Here is a 14,449-nt window from a genome sequence, read left to right on the forward strand (position 1 = left end):
CAGAAGCAGAAGATATTAAGAAGAGGTGGCAAGAATACACAGAAGAACTGTACAAAAAAGATCTTCATGACCCAGATAATCACGATGGTGTGATCACTCACCTAGAGCCAGACATCCTGGAATGTGAAGTCAAATGGGCCTTAGAAAGCATCACTATGAACAAAGCTAGTGGAGGTGATGGGATTCCAGTTGAGCTGTTTCAAATCCTGAAAGATGATGCTGTGAAAGTGCAGCATTCAATATGCCAGCAGTGGCAAAACTCAAAACTCAGCAGTGGTCACAGGACTGGAAAATGTCAGTGTTTATTCCAATCCCAAAGAAAGGTAATCCCAAAGAATGCTCAAACTATGGTACAATTCCATTGCCTTTAGGGAAATGCAAATTAAAGCCACAATGTGATTGCATTACCCACTCACCAGCATGGCTAAAATGAAGAAATCTAGGGAGAACACTAAATGCTGGAGAAGATTCTGAGAAACTGGAACCCTCACACATTGTTGGTAGGGATGTAAAACAGTACAGCCACCCTGGAAAACACTTTGGCAGTTTGTTTAGAAAAAAATAAAAACAAACAAAAAACTAAATATGCAACCATCATGCTGCTGCTACTGCTAAGTCGCTTCAGTTGTGTCTGACTTTGTGTGACCCCATAGATGGCAGCCCACCAGGCTCCCTGGTCCCTGGGATTCTCCAGGCAAGAACACTGGAGTGGGTCGCCATTTCCTTCTCCAATGCATGAAAGTGAAAAGTGAAAGTGAAGTCGCTCAGTCGTGTCCGACTCTTAGTGACCCCATGGACTGCAGCCTACCAAGCTCCTCCGTCCATGGGATTTTCCAGGCAAGAGTACTGGAGTGGGGTGCCATTGCCTTCTCTGATGCAACCACCATAGGACTGAGCAATTGTACTTTAGGCATTTATTCCAGAGAAAAGAAAAATTAACCTTCACAGAAAAACCTGTACATGAATATTTATGGCAGCTTTGACCTTATAAACCCAAACCTGGAGAAAACTCAAATGTCCTTCAATAGGTTAAACAGATTATGATACATCCATTCCATGGAATACAACTCAGTTATATAAAAGAATAAACTATTGACACAAACTAATAACAACTTGCATGAAGCTCCAGAGAATTAGGCTAAGCTAGAAAAGCCAATTCCAATATGATTTCATGTATATAGCATTCTTGAAATGACAAAGCTATAGTATTGAGAACAGTTTAATGGTTGCCAGGGGTTAAGGAGAGATTGGAAACAGGATGGAAATGGGCGTGGCTCTCAGATGGCACTGAGGACCCTGTGGTGATGGAAATATTCTGCAGCTTGACTGTTTCAGCGTCAACATGCTGGTGATGTTACAATGTACTTCTGTAAGATGTTACCTTTGGGGGGACCTGGGATCCCTTTCATTATTTCTTACAACTGCATGGAATTCTACAGTTATCTCAAAATTAAAAGTGCAACTAAAAATACATATGATCCCTTTGCTGATGGGGTTTATAGTGTTCTGGAAGAGAAAAGCATTAATTTAATCTCTATACAAACACAGCATAAATTCAACTATGCCTGCGTGCTCAGTTGCTTGCAGTAGTGTCCGACTCTCTGTGACCCTGTGGACTATAGCCTGCCAGGCTCCTTTGTCCATGGGATTCTCCAGGCAAGAATACTGGAGTGGGTTGCCAGGCCCTCCTCCAGGGGATCTTCCCAATCCAGGGATGGAACCCAGGTCTCCTACATTACAGGCAGATTCTTTGCCACTGAGCCACCAGCAGATCCCAAATTCAACTATAATAATGCTTTAAAGAAGAGGCAGATAGTCCTAGGAAAGCATGTAATAGCTAGGGTGGGTGACCACATAATTTATTGCTCAAACTGGGAGACTTCTGAGAGTGAACAGGGGTACTATTACTAATTAGCTGGGGCACGTGGTCACCTTAAGGAGAGGGGGAGGGGCTCCTGAGGTCAGGGGAGGCTCCCTGAAGGAGGTGAAGGTTGACCTAGGATCTGAAGGAAGATGGAGAGGGAACTAGGTGGGCCGGGAAGGGATGAGAGGCGCCGGCAGAAAAACTGCGGCAAGAGCGAGCCTGGGCCCCTGGGCGCAGAAGCAGCGCAGGGACCACCCTGCGTGGTTTTCAGTGGGGGAATCTCACCTGGACTCTGGTTCCTGTGACCTCACACGTGGTCTCTCTTCTGGCTGGTGCTGGGTTGTAAACCACATGTTTGTTTTGAGGCTATATTTAGTTCCAGCTCTTTTCTCTCTGCCAGGCTTGTACAATTTCCTCAGAACCACCAGCTCTCTTAGGTCTTGGTCTGGCTCCTGATTCTGGCTCCGGGATGAGTGAAAGGGTCATGACCCCTGAGTGTGGGGGCGGGTGGACCACCGGCCACCCACCATACATCTCCTCTGGTTTCATCATCACTTCTCAAGCAGCCTCTGGTCGTCCTTGAGGGTTTCCTGTCCTCCCCAGTGATGCTTCTGAGCTGCAGCCTCATCTCTCCTTGACTGTTCAAACTCCAGGGGACACTTCCCCCTTGGTTTCTCCACCCAGACCCCTCTTTCTTGCTTCTCTTGGATCCAAACTTGCTCTAAGAGAAAATCTCCTAGTCCTCCCTCTTCTTAGCTTTGGAGGGTGGGTTTAAGTTCTCTGAGCATTGGGGGTCTGGGTCTGACCACCTCCCAGGACTCTGGGAGGAGGGGGGGTGCACACCATTGTTTAGAGGCACAGCAAGGAGGTAGCCCCTGAGGCCTTTTGTAAGAGATGATTTGCCCTCTAATTCTGCAATCTCATCATGGAAATGAAGCTTTGACTTCTCGAGAAAAAAATCATCGTTGGGCAGATGGAACATATGTTTTGGGGAGATGAAGAGGCGAATTAGAGAGGGGGGGTAAAGCGGGTCTAATAGTAATTTACAAAGTGCTACTTATGTGTCAGGCACTATTCAGGCATTGTCTCATTGGATTCTCAAAAACTTATTGAGATAGGAACTACTGACATCTACAGATGGAGAAACTCAGGAGGGTTATACACTTTCCCCAGTGTCACACAGCTAGAAAGGCAGAGCTAGGAGTTGAACTTGTTTGGATCCAGAATCCTTGTTTGCCCACTGGACTCACCCAGGAAATTATGTCCCATCTTCAGGACCTGAAAGCTTATTTGTCTAGTCTTTTTCTCTTTTCTCCCCAGTATTCCCACTGCCACCGTCCAGGTACCTCGTCTCTCTCTCCTTTTCTCACCCTTCTCTTATCTTCTCTTTGCTTTTCCATTTCACCTCCAGTCCTGTTTTCTTCCCTGCTCTCTGGGCCTGAAGCCAACAGTGGTTTCCCTGGGGGACAGGGCAGCTCTGCTAGGATCTCACTGTCACTGCTGCCTGGAGTTTCATGTGGTGGTCTATTCCTCTTGTTAAACTTGGAAAGCATCTGCTGGTGTCTTTTTAAAGACAAATATTATACTCCCAGGAAGGGTACATTAAGACATCAACATTGAAGGATGAATTAGATGCTCCTTCTGTATAAAATTCTTTGGAGAGCACAGAACTAGAAGTCATGGGAAAAGAAAGGGAGGCTGAATGCAACAAAGACTCTCTCTAAGCAAATACTGGGTTCTAGAAATCTGAACTGGGGGCTGTCTTGGATCCAGTCTAAAGAGATGAGCTCTGTAACTACACGGATGTCACCTACAACAGCAGGCCACGCCTTTCCTTTTATGTCGCTCTGTAAGTTTGCTTGTTGCTTCCTTGTATGTTCTTTCCTTTAATCCTCAAATTCAGTGAAGTGGATTTTCTCTCCTCTGGCATAACCAGGAGACTTGTTAAAATTTCTCAGCTAGCACTGGGAAAGCCAAGACTACATTTTAAATCCTCTCATATCCTCATCTCCGCCTCTTTTAGAAAATTCCCTGCCTTTCTACTGTAAGATGTTCTACTTCAATTACTCAGATCTCCTTTCTGTCTTCCGTTCATTCATTCAATTACTCTTTTATTCATTTGACAAGCATTTAGGAAGAACCTGTTAGGTTCAGCAGGCACTAGGTTAAGCTTTTACATATATTATTCATTGACTTCTCAAAATCACCCTGTGGGGATAATGTTAGAATACCTTCTTTTAAAATGAAAAAACTGAATAATGCCTAATTGGCCAATGCTCCAGCAGTGGCGCTCTGAAATCCATTACATTAGTGCCCAAGCTATGTCTCCCACAGGCCACTCCAAGCCAGGGCCAGGTGTGGCATGGATACCATGGGAGGCCTGCTTCTGGGAGCTAGAGAACTCCTCAAGGAGTGACTCTGACTTGAGGATTCCTCTCTGTCTTGCCACACTTTCTAAGAATGCACAGTAACCAAAGATTCTTTCACCCAACTTTCCTTATTCCCTTCCCTCTTTCCTCCATGAGAGTCCAGACATGCATCTTGGGCTGGTGGCTTTCTCAGCCACCCCTCCTGGCTCCCTCTCTTTTCCCCTTACAGGGCTTGCAGGTCTAATCTTGTTGTGTCATCTGCTTCTTGTAATACCTAGATTAACACACTTGCCTTAAAAAGATACATGTCTGGTCTTTGTGGCTAAGGTCAGAACTTGGGTCAGGAGGCTGAGGTGGAAGCAGGTGTCCTCCTCCTGGTCCCCTTGTCTAGGATGGTATTTGAGATCCAGCAGGATGCAGTCTGTTCTGAGCTTGGGGGCTTGTGAACTGACGCAGGAGCCCTTGGTAACACAGCCCACTCTTTATAAAACACTCATTTCCCTTGTTTCAGTGATGCCATGCTCTATGGATTCCCCTCCAACCTCTCAAACTGTGCTTTCTCGGGCTCATATGCTTCTTCTCCTGGCTCATCCTCTCACCAGTGCCAAGGGTTTCAGTTGGAAGCTTTCATTTTCCAGGTTGTTTTACAGAGACCACCTTTTCTTTAAGAAAGACAGCATTGCTTTTAGAGCAATGGGGAGAAGAATAAAAAAAAAATCCCGTTTTGCCTTAAACCTTCTTTCCCAATTGCATTCACCTCCTTAGATTTTTGCCCTTCTTTTCTTTTGGAGGCATGACTTTGGGAAAAATGCTGACAAAGTTGCTGATGACTTTCTGTAGCTTCATGAGTATGTGCTTTCCTGGATGTTGTTCATTCCCACTGTTGACTTCTTCAAACCTGAACCCGCTACTTGAATGCAGGCCTGACTACCATAATCACTTCCTTTCTAGGGGGTACCATTTAAAGAAAAGGACACCACCAACCAAATCACTAACCTCTTCTTAAGTTGCTCGGCATGTTACGGGAGCCGTATGCTCAGTGAGTATCAGCTACCAGCGTTAGTCCTCGTGGTGTGTGCTTGGGTGGGAAGACAGGTGATGCAGCAAAAAGAGCACAAAGCTTTGGAGCCAAATAGACCTGAATACAAGTATTTTCTAGGGCATGTTATGTGATTTGCCTGGAGTAGGAAGACAGTCAAGACCACTGTGCAAGAGCTTAGCCCTTATGTCAAACAGATCCGGATTCAGACCCCTAGTTCTGTCACTCACAAGGTATGCTACCCAACCTGTCTGAATCAAAGTTTCCTTATCTGTAAAATGGGCACAAAATATTGGCCTCCACAAGATTGTTACAGAGAGTAAGAGTAAGGACATTTATAGCCAGACTTAATAAAGCACTGAATTGGTATCACACTTCATTTAACTGCTGTATGTACATTAACTCATTTAATCTTCACTAAGATCCTATCAGTAAGGATTTTCACCGTCCCTATTTACAGATGAACAAATGAACAACAACAATAGAGGTGCAAAGAGGTTAAGTCGTTTGCTTAAAATCACACAGTTGGTGTTTGCTATGGTGGATGTGAACACAGAAATTTATCTCCAAAGTCTGAACTCTTAATCACTCTGCTGGAATGCTGATGGGTCCTTACCACACATCTGGTTCAGAGTTATCTCATCATATGTTAATGCTCATCATTACCATCACCATGACCACTTCCTCATCACTGCTTCACCTGTATACATTTTTGCTTCTCAGTCTATTGATTGGAACTGAGAAAAATGACTTTGTCAGAATTAAATGGAGCAGTGGGCATAGAAGACTTAGAGCCTGATGTAAAGAAAGTCTGGGCTAAATGTCGGTTTTCAGGTTGTTCTTTCCTGCCTTCTTTGCTCTGCTTTTCTTCTTTCTTTTCCACTTTCCCTCATCATAAAGGTTTTGGTGCCTTTTGAGGCAAGATTCCTAATGTACTATCTACACATGTGACTGCTAGGCAGATGGTCACCTGTGGTAGGGAACAGTGTCAGTCAAATCTCTGTGCTTTTGCTTCTTTAGAAAGTATGCATATGCTAAAAAGAAAAGATGATCAGTAGTTGCAGCAGAAGTGTTATTATTTACATTCACCTGTTTTATCTTTTATTGCACATTTATTGAGAGTCAGTGCTTTGCCAGATATTGGGCCAGGAGCTTGAGGATATAGCATTAAGCAAAATAGTTCTTGTTTTCTACACAGTTTTTCCTACTACTGTGTGAATTCCTGATTTCAGTGGTCTTCTAACTGCTTTCATCTGCATTTCAGGTTTTGTTTTATAATCATTTCCGCTGTAGAAATCCAGAGTTACAATGTGGACTGTTGTTTTGATGTTAATCAATTAATTAATTTCCTATTTAGTTCTTAAAAGGATATGAAGTGGCTTATCAACAATGCACAGATATAGTATGACCAAAGGATATCAAACAATAAAAACAAACAGTATTTCATAAAAGGGGAGCAGAGGATAAAGATCTTGTTCTGAAGACTGTTAGAGCAAGTGAACATGATACTCAGCCTGACTGGTGAGACAACAGGAAGACAGAGTGAGAAGACAAAGCCATTTTAAGAAAGCCTTTAGGAGATTATGGGATGTCAGCTTCACAGGAGAAATCCAATTCTTTCCTGGCTCTGAGTTTTATGAGGAATTTGTCTTTAGAGCCTCAAATGAGTGTTGAACATGTTATAATGTATGAGAAATATGCATAATTGTGATGCTTCCCTAAATGTGCCAGCTGTGGGTGCTGGTGGCAAGATATTTATTAGATTATTAAGGGGTTGGAAGACTGTGTGTGAGCATGTGCACATGTGTATATTTGTGATGGGAGAGAAAGTGCAATTTCCCCGAGTGTTATTTCACTGTGATGGTTAAAAAACAAAACCTGAAAGAAGACATATTAAGGTGATATTTAAGGTACTCTCATGGATAACTTATAGCGAACAATTTATTTTCTCCAGTTGTTTCTAACAGGCTAGAAACCCAGAGGGAAAATGTGTTCTTCGTGAGGGCTTCTTTGCTCTCCCCACTGGGACTGGGTGAGGGCTAATCTTATCTCCCAACCTGCCTTTCCCAGCTGCAGTAAGCACTATGCCCGTAAAGGACATGGGAGCCCTCTCTTTTAAATTCCAGATAAATATTTAACAACTCCCATCTTAGAGCAGGAAGACAAAGAATTTGGTGGTGATGAAGATGATGTGGTAATGATAATAATGGATTCAGTATCAGGCATTATGGGATAGTGGAGGCTGGGTTCATGGAAGAGCTGGCATTTAAACCAAACCAGAGCAGAAACTGTGGCAGAGGACAGATTACAGGCTTAAGAAAGACAATAATCGAGTTCCTGGAGGTGAGGGAAGGCCTGGAGTGCTGGGCACCATTCTAAAAAGTTTGGACTTCGTGGACAATGGTCGACAATCAATTTTTGAGGAGGGAAATCCATGACATCATCTTCCTTCTGTTTAAGAATGTATTTCCACCAACAGCATGGAGCTGTGCTGTCTAAAACAATAGCCATTAGTCACATGAGGTTACTGAGCACTTGAAATGTAGCTAGTCTGAATTGGGATGTGCTATTAGTATAAAATGTCACTTACCTTGTGGCTTAGCTGGTAAAGAATCCACGTGCAATGCAGGAGACCTGGGTTTGATCCTTGGGTTGGGAAGATCCTCTGGAGAAGAGAAAAAGCTACTCACTCCAGTATTCTGGCCTGGAGAATTCCATGAACTGTATAGTCCATGGGGTCGCAAAGAGTTGGACACGACTGATAGACTTTCACTTTCATAAGTGTAAAATACACACTGGATTTTGTGGCTCAGAGGTTAAAGCATCTTTCTGCAATGTGGAGACCTGGGTTCCATCCCTGCGTCGGGAAGATTCCCTGGAGAAGGATATGGCAACCCACTCCAGTATTCTTGCCTGGAGAATCCCATGGACAGAGGAGCCTGGTGGGCTACAGTCCATGGGGTCGCAAAGAATTGGACATGACTGAGAGACTTCACTTTCACTTCCAGTACAAAAATATGTAAAAATACTTCAATACTTTTTCTGTTGATTATAAGTTTAAATGAAAATGTTTTGGATATATTTAGCTCATTGAAATATATCATTAACATTAATCTCATTAGTTTCTTCTTACTTTTTAAAATGAGACTACCAGAAAATTTTAAATTACCTTTGTGGCTCACATGTTTATACTGGACAGCACAGATGGACAGTGGAGAGGTTGGCTTGGAGAAACAAAGTGCTGAAGACCAGGAAAAGACAGGAAACTATAGCAAAGTCCTACAAGAGATGGTGAAGTTCAGATCTAAGGCAGTGACCCTGGGAACAGACAGAAAAGGACAGGTAAAAAGGTTTTTTAAATAGGACTTAGCAGTGATTTTTGGATGTGGGGATTAAGAGGGAAGAGCTAAGGTTACATGTTAAATGTCTAGTCTGCATAACTGAGGTACTGGGGATGGTTTTTAGAAATTGATGTGGATGGTTTTCAATGTGGACATGCAAAAGGGAATTTGGATATGAAGCTCACAGGAGAGGACAGAGTAGGGTTGTATATTCAGGAGTTAATGCACTGGTGATTGTTGAAGAAGCACAGAAATGGATGAGAATGTGGGGCTTACTCGTGGAGAAAAGGTGGAATGAGAACCAGGTACAGAGGAGATGATGGAGATTGAGGCTCCACATTTAAGATGTGTAAGGAAGAATAGAGAGGGATAAACTTGACTAAGTTTGGTCAGAGAGAACCCAGAAGATCCTGGGTACCATGTAGACCAAGGGAGATCTTTCCAAATGGAACACATTTGCAAATGCATGAAGCAGAGGCTGCTGGGCCCGCTGTCTCAGGGAGCCACTGACGGTGTATGTTGGGATAGGGCTTTGATGAGTCACCTGAAGGCAGATGTCAGGTTGCAGAAAGTCCAGCAGAGAGTGGTTGGTGAGAAAGGAGAGACCTGCAGAGGTCTGGACACTAGAGAAGGCTGATGGGAGATGAGCGGCTACAGAGGGAGGGGCAGCACAGCGCAGAGGGTAAGGATTGTTAGGCAAGGGGTGAAGTGGGGAGAGACAGAAGATAGGAGAGGCTGTGCTAATGTACGGAGAAGGCCAAGCGGGGGAACTGGTGCAGGAAAAGACATGAAAATGTTGCACCTGGAGTCTTCTATCCATTTTTTCCCAAACAAATATTTCACGGTCACATATCCACAAGTCCATCTTGAGGATGGGAGCTTTCTGTGAACTGCATCTGGGTGGGAGAGAAAGAGGAGAGACCACAGCCTTGCTCTTGCAGACAACTGCCCTCCACGGGGGACCGCAGGGGGTTTGGACAGCCCACCTCCCCTGTGGGCCTGGGGCTTGGAAGGCCGGACCCTCCCTGGGCTATGTGAGCCTCTGGTCCGGCAGCCCTCCCTAACAGTCCAGAACCAGCCCTTCCACTCTGACATCTACCAGCTTTGCTCAGAGCCCAAGCGGAGAGGAGGCTTCCCGTTCCTCCCCAAGCCCAGAGCTTCGGCTCCGGCTGCAGTGCCAGGCCTTCCCCGGCAGGGGCGCTGGGAACCTGCGGATTGCCGGCTCGGGTCCAGCGCCTGATTCCGAGCCCATCTCGGGCTGTAGCGCCGGAACTTTTCTTGGGGCGGCGGATCGCCGTGGTCTTTGGAAACCCACAGACTCCAAGGACCAGTCTCATTCTGAGTGGGACGTACGTGGTCATCGGTGTGGTTGTCTGGTCCAGCCTCCTCCGTTCCCCCAATTTCCATTTCAGCTCCTGGCGGGCGGGCGTTAAAGCAAGTTCACAAGGGGTCTGGGGGCGGCTCCTAGGTACCGCAGGTTGTCTCCATCCTTGGCAGGCTCTGATCCCAGGCGCCTCCGTCCTCCGCATCCCTCTTGACCCTCCTGTGGCTCTCTTTTGTCTCTTCTTTGCTTTCCCCTTTCTTTTTGCACTAGTATTTCGCCTTCTCCACCACTTCGTCACCTCCCTGCTGTCTCCGTCTTTGTCTGCAATCCCCTGCCCCTCCGCCCTTTTTAAAGCTTTCCTTCCACCTTTCTTTCCTTTCCTCTCCTTGTAGCCCCCTCACCCCCGCTTTAACCGTCTCCCACGAGAACTCTTCTATCGATTCCTAAAGACTCCCTCCATCCTACTCCTTTCTTAATAGCCCCTCCTCCCGTTCCGCGCATCTAGGTCTTTTCACCCCCTAGAAATTCCCGCAGCTCCTCGCAGCAGCCGCTGCTATCTTGCCTTAGGGCCTGTAAACTACACCTCCAGGTTGTCTTTGGGTCTCGCTTCCTCTCTCCAGCTCACCCCGAGCCTTCCCTTTCCTTCGAGTGGAGGAGTCCCAGCCCAGGCTGAGTTCCATGCGGCCCGGCTAAGCTTCCGCAGCTGGGGACAGTGGGGACTGATCCCCAGGCCTGTGCGGCGCTGGCCGGGACCATCTAATTGGCAGCCCGACACTTTGAGAGAACAACTGAGCCCTTTTAGTAATGAATCTGGGGAGATGAGGGCGGAATCTCATAATCGCAGGCGGAAAGATGGGCTCTCGTCCTCCGGGTAGGAGCGACCGATCTGGACGACTGTCTTTCCCCAGCTCCAGCTGGGATCCTGGGAAGGAGAGCTGGCGAATCGGGGAGGAGCTAGCAACCCCCAGACCCGGCTGCCAGCGCCTCCTAGTTCTCTCCTCCAACCCTCCCGGAGGTTCTAGCAACAATCAGCTTACGTCCGCTGGCGATGGGGGCCTATGGGTGAGCCTGGCGCCTTGGAGGAGCGGGTGGTCCAGAACCGCCTGCCTTGCTCTCAATATTGCCTTTCTGACGACTCATAGGTTCAAGGAAATGCAAACACAACCCGCGTCTGATCCACACGTGCCCACAGCCCGAGCGCACCCCTCCCTGCCCCACACTCCATTGCTCACACTAACATGCAGAAATACGCGTGCAAACGCGCACGCACGGAGTCGCGCGCCCCCGCACACCCAGGCACCCCTGGTTCAGCCAGGTACCCCCACCCTGGGTGCCCGCCCGCCAGCCAGCCTCAGGCGCACCCCTAGCCTCCCCTCACGCACGCGCACGCACGCACTCCCCGCGCCCCCGCACCGGGCGGAGGCACTGGGTAAAAGTGGGGGTGGAGGGAAGGATAGGCTGGGGAGCCCGGAGCGGAGTCCCCAGTCCATCCCGCGCTCGGCTTCCGCAAGCTGCCTCTCTGCACGAAGACTCCGGGCTCCCCTTAGGCTCCCCAACCTGAACAGTTGGCGCTGAAAACACTTTACTCCTCCTCCTCCCGCGAGACCACCCCCCCCAACCTTCCCTGCGCGCCGCCTCCCGCCCCCACAGCATGCCCGAAGAGTAACCCCCCCAAACGCGGCCAGAAGCGGCTCCCAACTCTTCGCCGAGAGCAGGTTGGAGGCTGGGTTTCAGTGAGACTCTGGACTGGGGTCCGTCGCCAGCCTCTGCTCCTGGACTGGGGTTGCATTTCATATTTTAAAAGAGGATTTTCTTATTACCTTTGAATACTCCTTTTGACAAATTTTCTGGAGCAGCTTGGCGGGGAAGATTTTGGGGGAATCTTGTTTTAAGAAAAGGAAAAAGCACCTCCGGGGTATTTATTAATTTTTCTTGGGTTTTGGAATCACCCTGTGGAGGAGAGAGCCAGCGATCAAGAGCCAGGAGCGAAGAGTGGAGAGGACCAGCAAGGCGCACCAGGCCGAGCCACCTCCTTCCCGGCCGCCCCCTCCCCACTCCCCCGACACACACTCATTTTGCTCGCTCGCCGGCGCGCGCAGCGCACACCCCCCGCGCCGGACCCGCACCTCGGCGGGCGCCACACACTCGCCAGCCCAAGCCGCGGCAGCCGCAGCGGGATGGAGGCGGCGCGCACCGAGCGCCCTGCAGGCTGGCACGGGGCGCCCCTCGCCCGGACCGGGCTCCTGCTCCTGTCGACGTGGGTCCTGGCCGGCGCCGAGATCACTTGGGACACCACGGGCGGTCCTGGGCGTCTAGCGGCTCTGGCTTCGCGGTCCCCGGCGCTGCCTCGTCCCTCACCGCTGGCACTGGCAAGCCAGTGGCCGGAGGAGCTGGCGACTGTACGGAGCGGCGCCGCACTGGGGCGCCGGCCGGGACCAGAGCCGCTACCCCAGCCCAGCAGTGGCAGTGGCGGCAAGAAGCAAGGAGAAGCCCGAGGGCTGTCTCCAGCAAGCTTGCGGTGGGGACCGGGCATCTCGACTCCTGGCAAGCCTAGCGGCGCGAGGAGGAGTCGCCGGGCGCAGCCCCCTAGTGCCCTGGAACACGGGGATGCCCGGGCTACTGTCTTAGCCGATGGTGCCAAAGGAAACCGCCCTCTGGCCAAGGGTCTCCGGGAGGAGGTGAAGGCACCACGGACCGGGGGTTCAGCGGCCGAAGAGCTCCGGTTACCCAGCACCTCGTTCGCGCTGACTGGGGACTCGGCCCACAACCAAGCCATGGTGCACTGGTCGGGACGCAACAGCAGCGTGAGTATCCGCCGGCCGCGGAGCTCACGGTCTCCCGACAGCAAAGGGAAACGGGGCGCGGTGGGTGGGATGGGGTGGTGGGGGTGGGAAGGAGGGGCAGACAGTTGCCCTGGTTGAGGTGAAGGCAGGAACAGGGGGCTCCTCGACTCTTAGTCTGGTGCATCCCGCTTTCCCCACGCCCCCAACAGGTTAGTGGAGTTTGTTGTAAGACTGTGAATTTGTTTACCGGAGACCCTAGGATCGGGGCTGTCTGGAGGGAAGAGGGGAAAAGAGGTGCCTTATCGGGACCAGCGATCACTTTCTCTGGCACTCGGCTTGGGGAGTCACTTGTCCTGTTAGGTGTGACTGTGCGCGTGAATTCTTGGGCGAGGAAATATACTGATTGGGGGAAAGAACTGCTGGACAGGCTGACTGACTCCTGCTAATGCCCCGGGGTTCCCCTCTCTCCTCCAACCACAGGAAAGAACCAGGAGAGGGTGCCACGCGGACTACTCCTGCCCGCCCCGCTTAGGGTGCTGCCCTGGGCCCCAGGCACACTTTGTCCCACTCTTAGCGGGAGGCTGGGCCAAGTTGACCCAAGTCTGGGCCTTTCTTGACATCAGCTTTCCCCTTCAAGACCCAGGCAGCTGCCCTGCAAAGCTATAGGAGAGGCAGGGGAAAAAAGTTTAAAGTGTGAAGTGAAATTCAACACCCGTCCCGCACCCCTTGTTCTCACGCAGCAGAAGCACACTTAAGTCACTGAGCACATAGTCGCCCCTGCCGCCGCGTCCTGCGACTGCAAACTCTCCGAGTCGAGTTGCGTCTCGGGGCGCATACGGGGCTCTTTACGCGCCTCTCCACGCCTTTCGGCTGCCGGGTTACCCTCGGAAGCTGCTGTACCGACAGGTGGCGCCCTGGAGTCCACTCCGGCGGCTCCAGAGGCTCCGGGCGCCCGCCGCCGGCTTTAGGGCGCAGAATACAGTCTACCCCGGCAGCTGCTGCAGCCCGCAGCGCGCGCCCGGAGGGGCTCCCCACCCCGCCCCCAGCTGGCCGCCAGCGCGAGCAGTCCAGCCCAGGAACCGTGGGGGATGGCTCCGACCACTTACCCCACTCCCCTGCCTTCCTCGGGCCCCACTTCAGCCAATTCTGCAAAAACCCCTCTTGTCTCTGGCTCATAGCATCAGATCAGAACCGGGGCTGGGGCAGAATCTGGAGGATGGTGGATGTCCGAACCTGCCGCTTTGGGGAACTCACTCGATGGGGAAGCACCGCCCCCACTCCCTTTGTATTTCTCTTCATGACTGACATTAAAGATTTCCCTAGGAAATTCTCGCCTTATTTCAACAGCGCCTGGGGGGTGTCGCAGGGATGGTTAGTAAGTAACAGGAAAGAGAGGGGCTCATCAGCAATACCGAGCACAGATTTCCTGGTTCTTACAGACACACAGCACCAAGCAGGCAGCCCAACCTGGGTTGGAAGCATTTGGGCAGAGCAGCTCCTCAGCAGCGCGGTGGTGGCTTCATCTCAGTGAGGGCTCCCCACAGCTTCAGAGTGGACGGCTCTGGGCTTAGGGGGGTGGACTACGTGTAGGAGGGATGGGTGACCGAGGACTTGCAGGTGCTGGGAGGATTGTGTGTGTGTGTGGCGGGGGGAGGTGGAGAGAGAGAGAGACAGGGAGACATGTAATTCTCTGAAAGCAGGGTTTGTGACTCTCAACTTCTTTTGGTTT

At 50.0% G+C, this 14,449-nt stretch overlaps 1 protein-coding gene across 1 annotated transcript in view; it reads left to right on the plus strand.

Moving 5' to 3' along the window:
• Positions 1–12,114: 12,114 nt before the first annotated feature.
• Positions 12,115–14,449, plus strand: part of SORCS3 (sortilin related VPS10 domain containing receptor 3) — a 598,500-nt gene continuing 596,165 nt past the window's right edge. The window contains exon 1 of the mRNA XM_065920112.1: positions 12,115–12,741. Within this exon, the coding sequence (XP_065776184.1) occupies positions 12,115–12,741 (627 nt within the window). The remainder of the gene's footprint in view (positions 12,742–14,449) is intronic.

Source organism: Muntiacus reevesi, chromosome 2, assembly GCF_963930625.1.
Source record: "Muntiacus reevesi chromosome 2, mMunRee1.1, whole genome shotgun sequence".
NCBI lineage: Eukaryota > Metazoa > Chordata > Mammalia > Artiodactyla > Cervidae > Muntiacus > Muntiacus reevesi.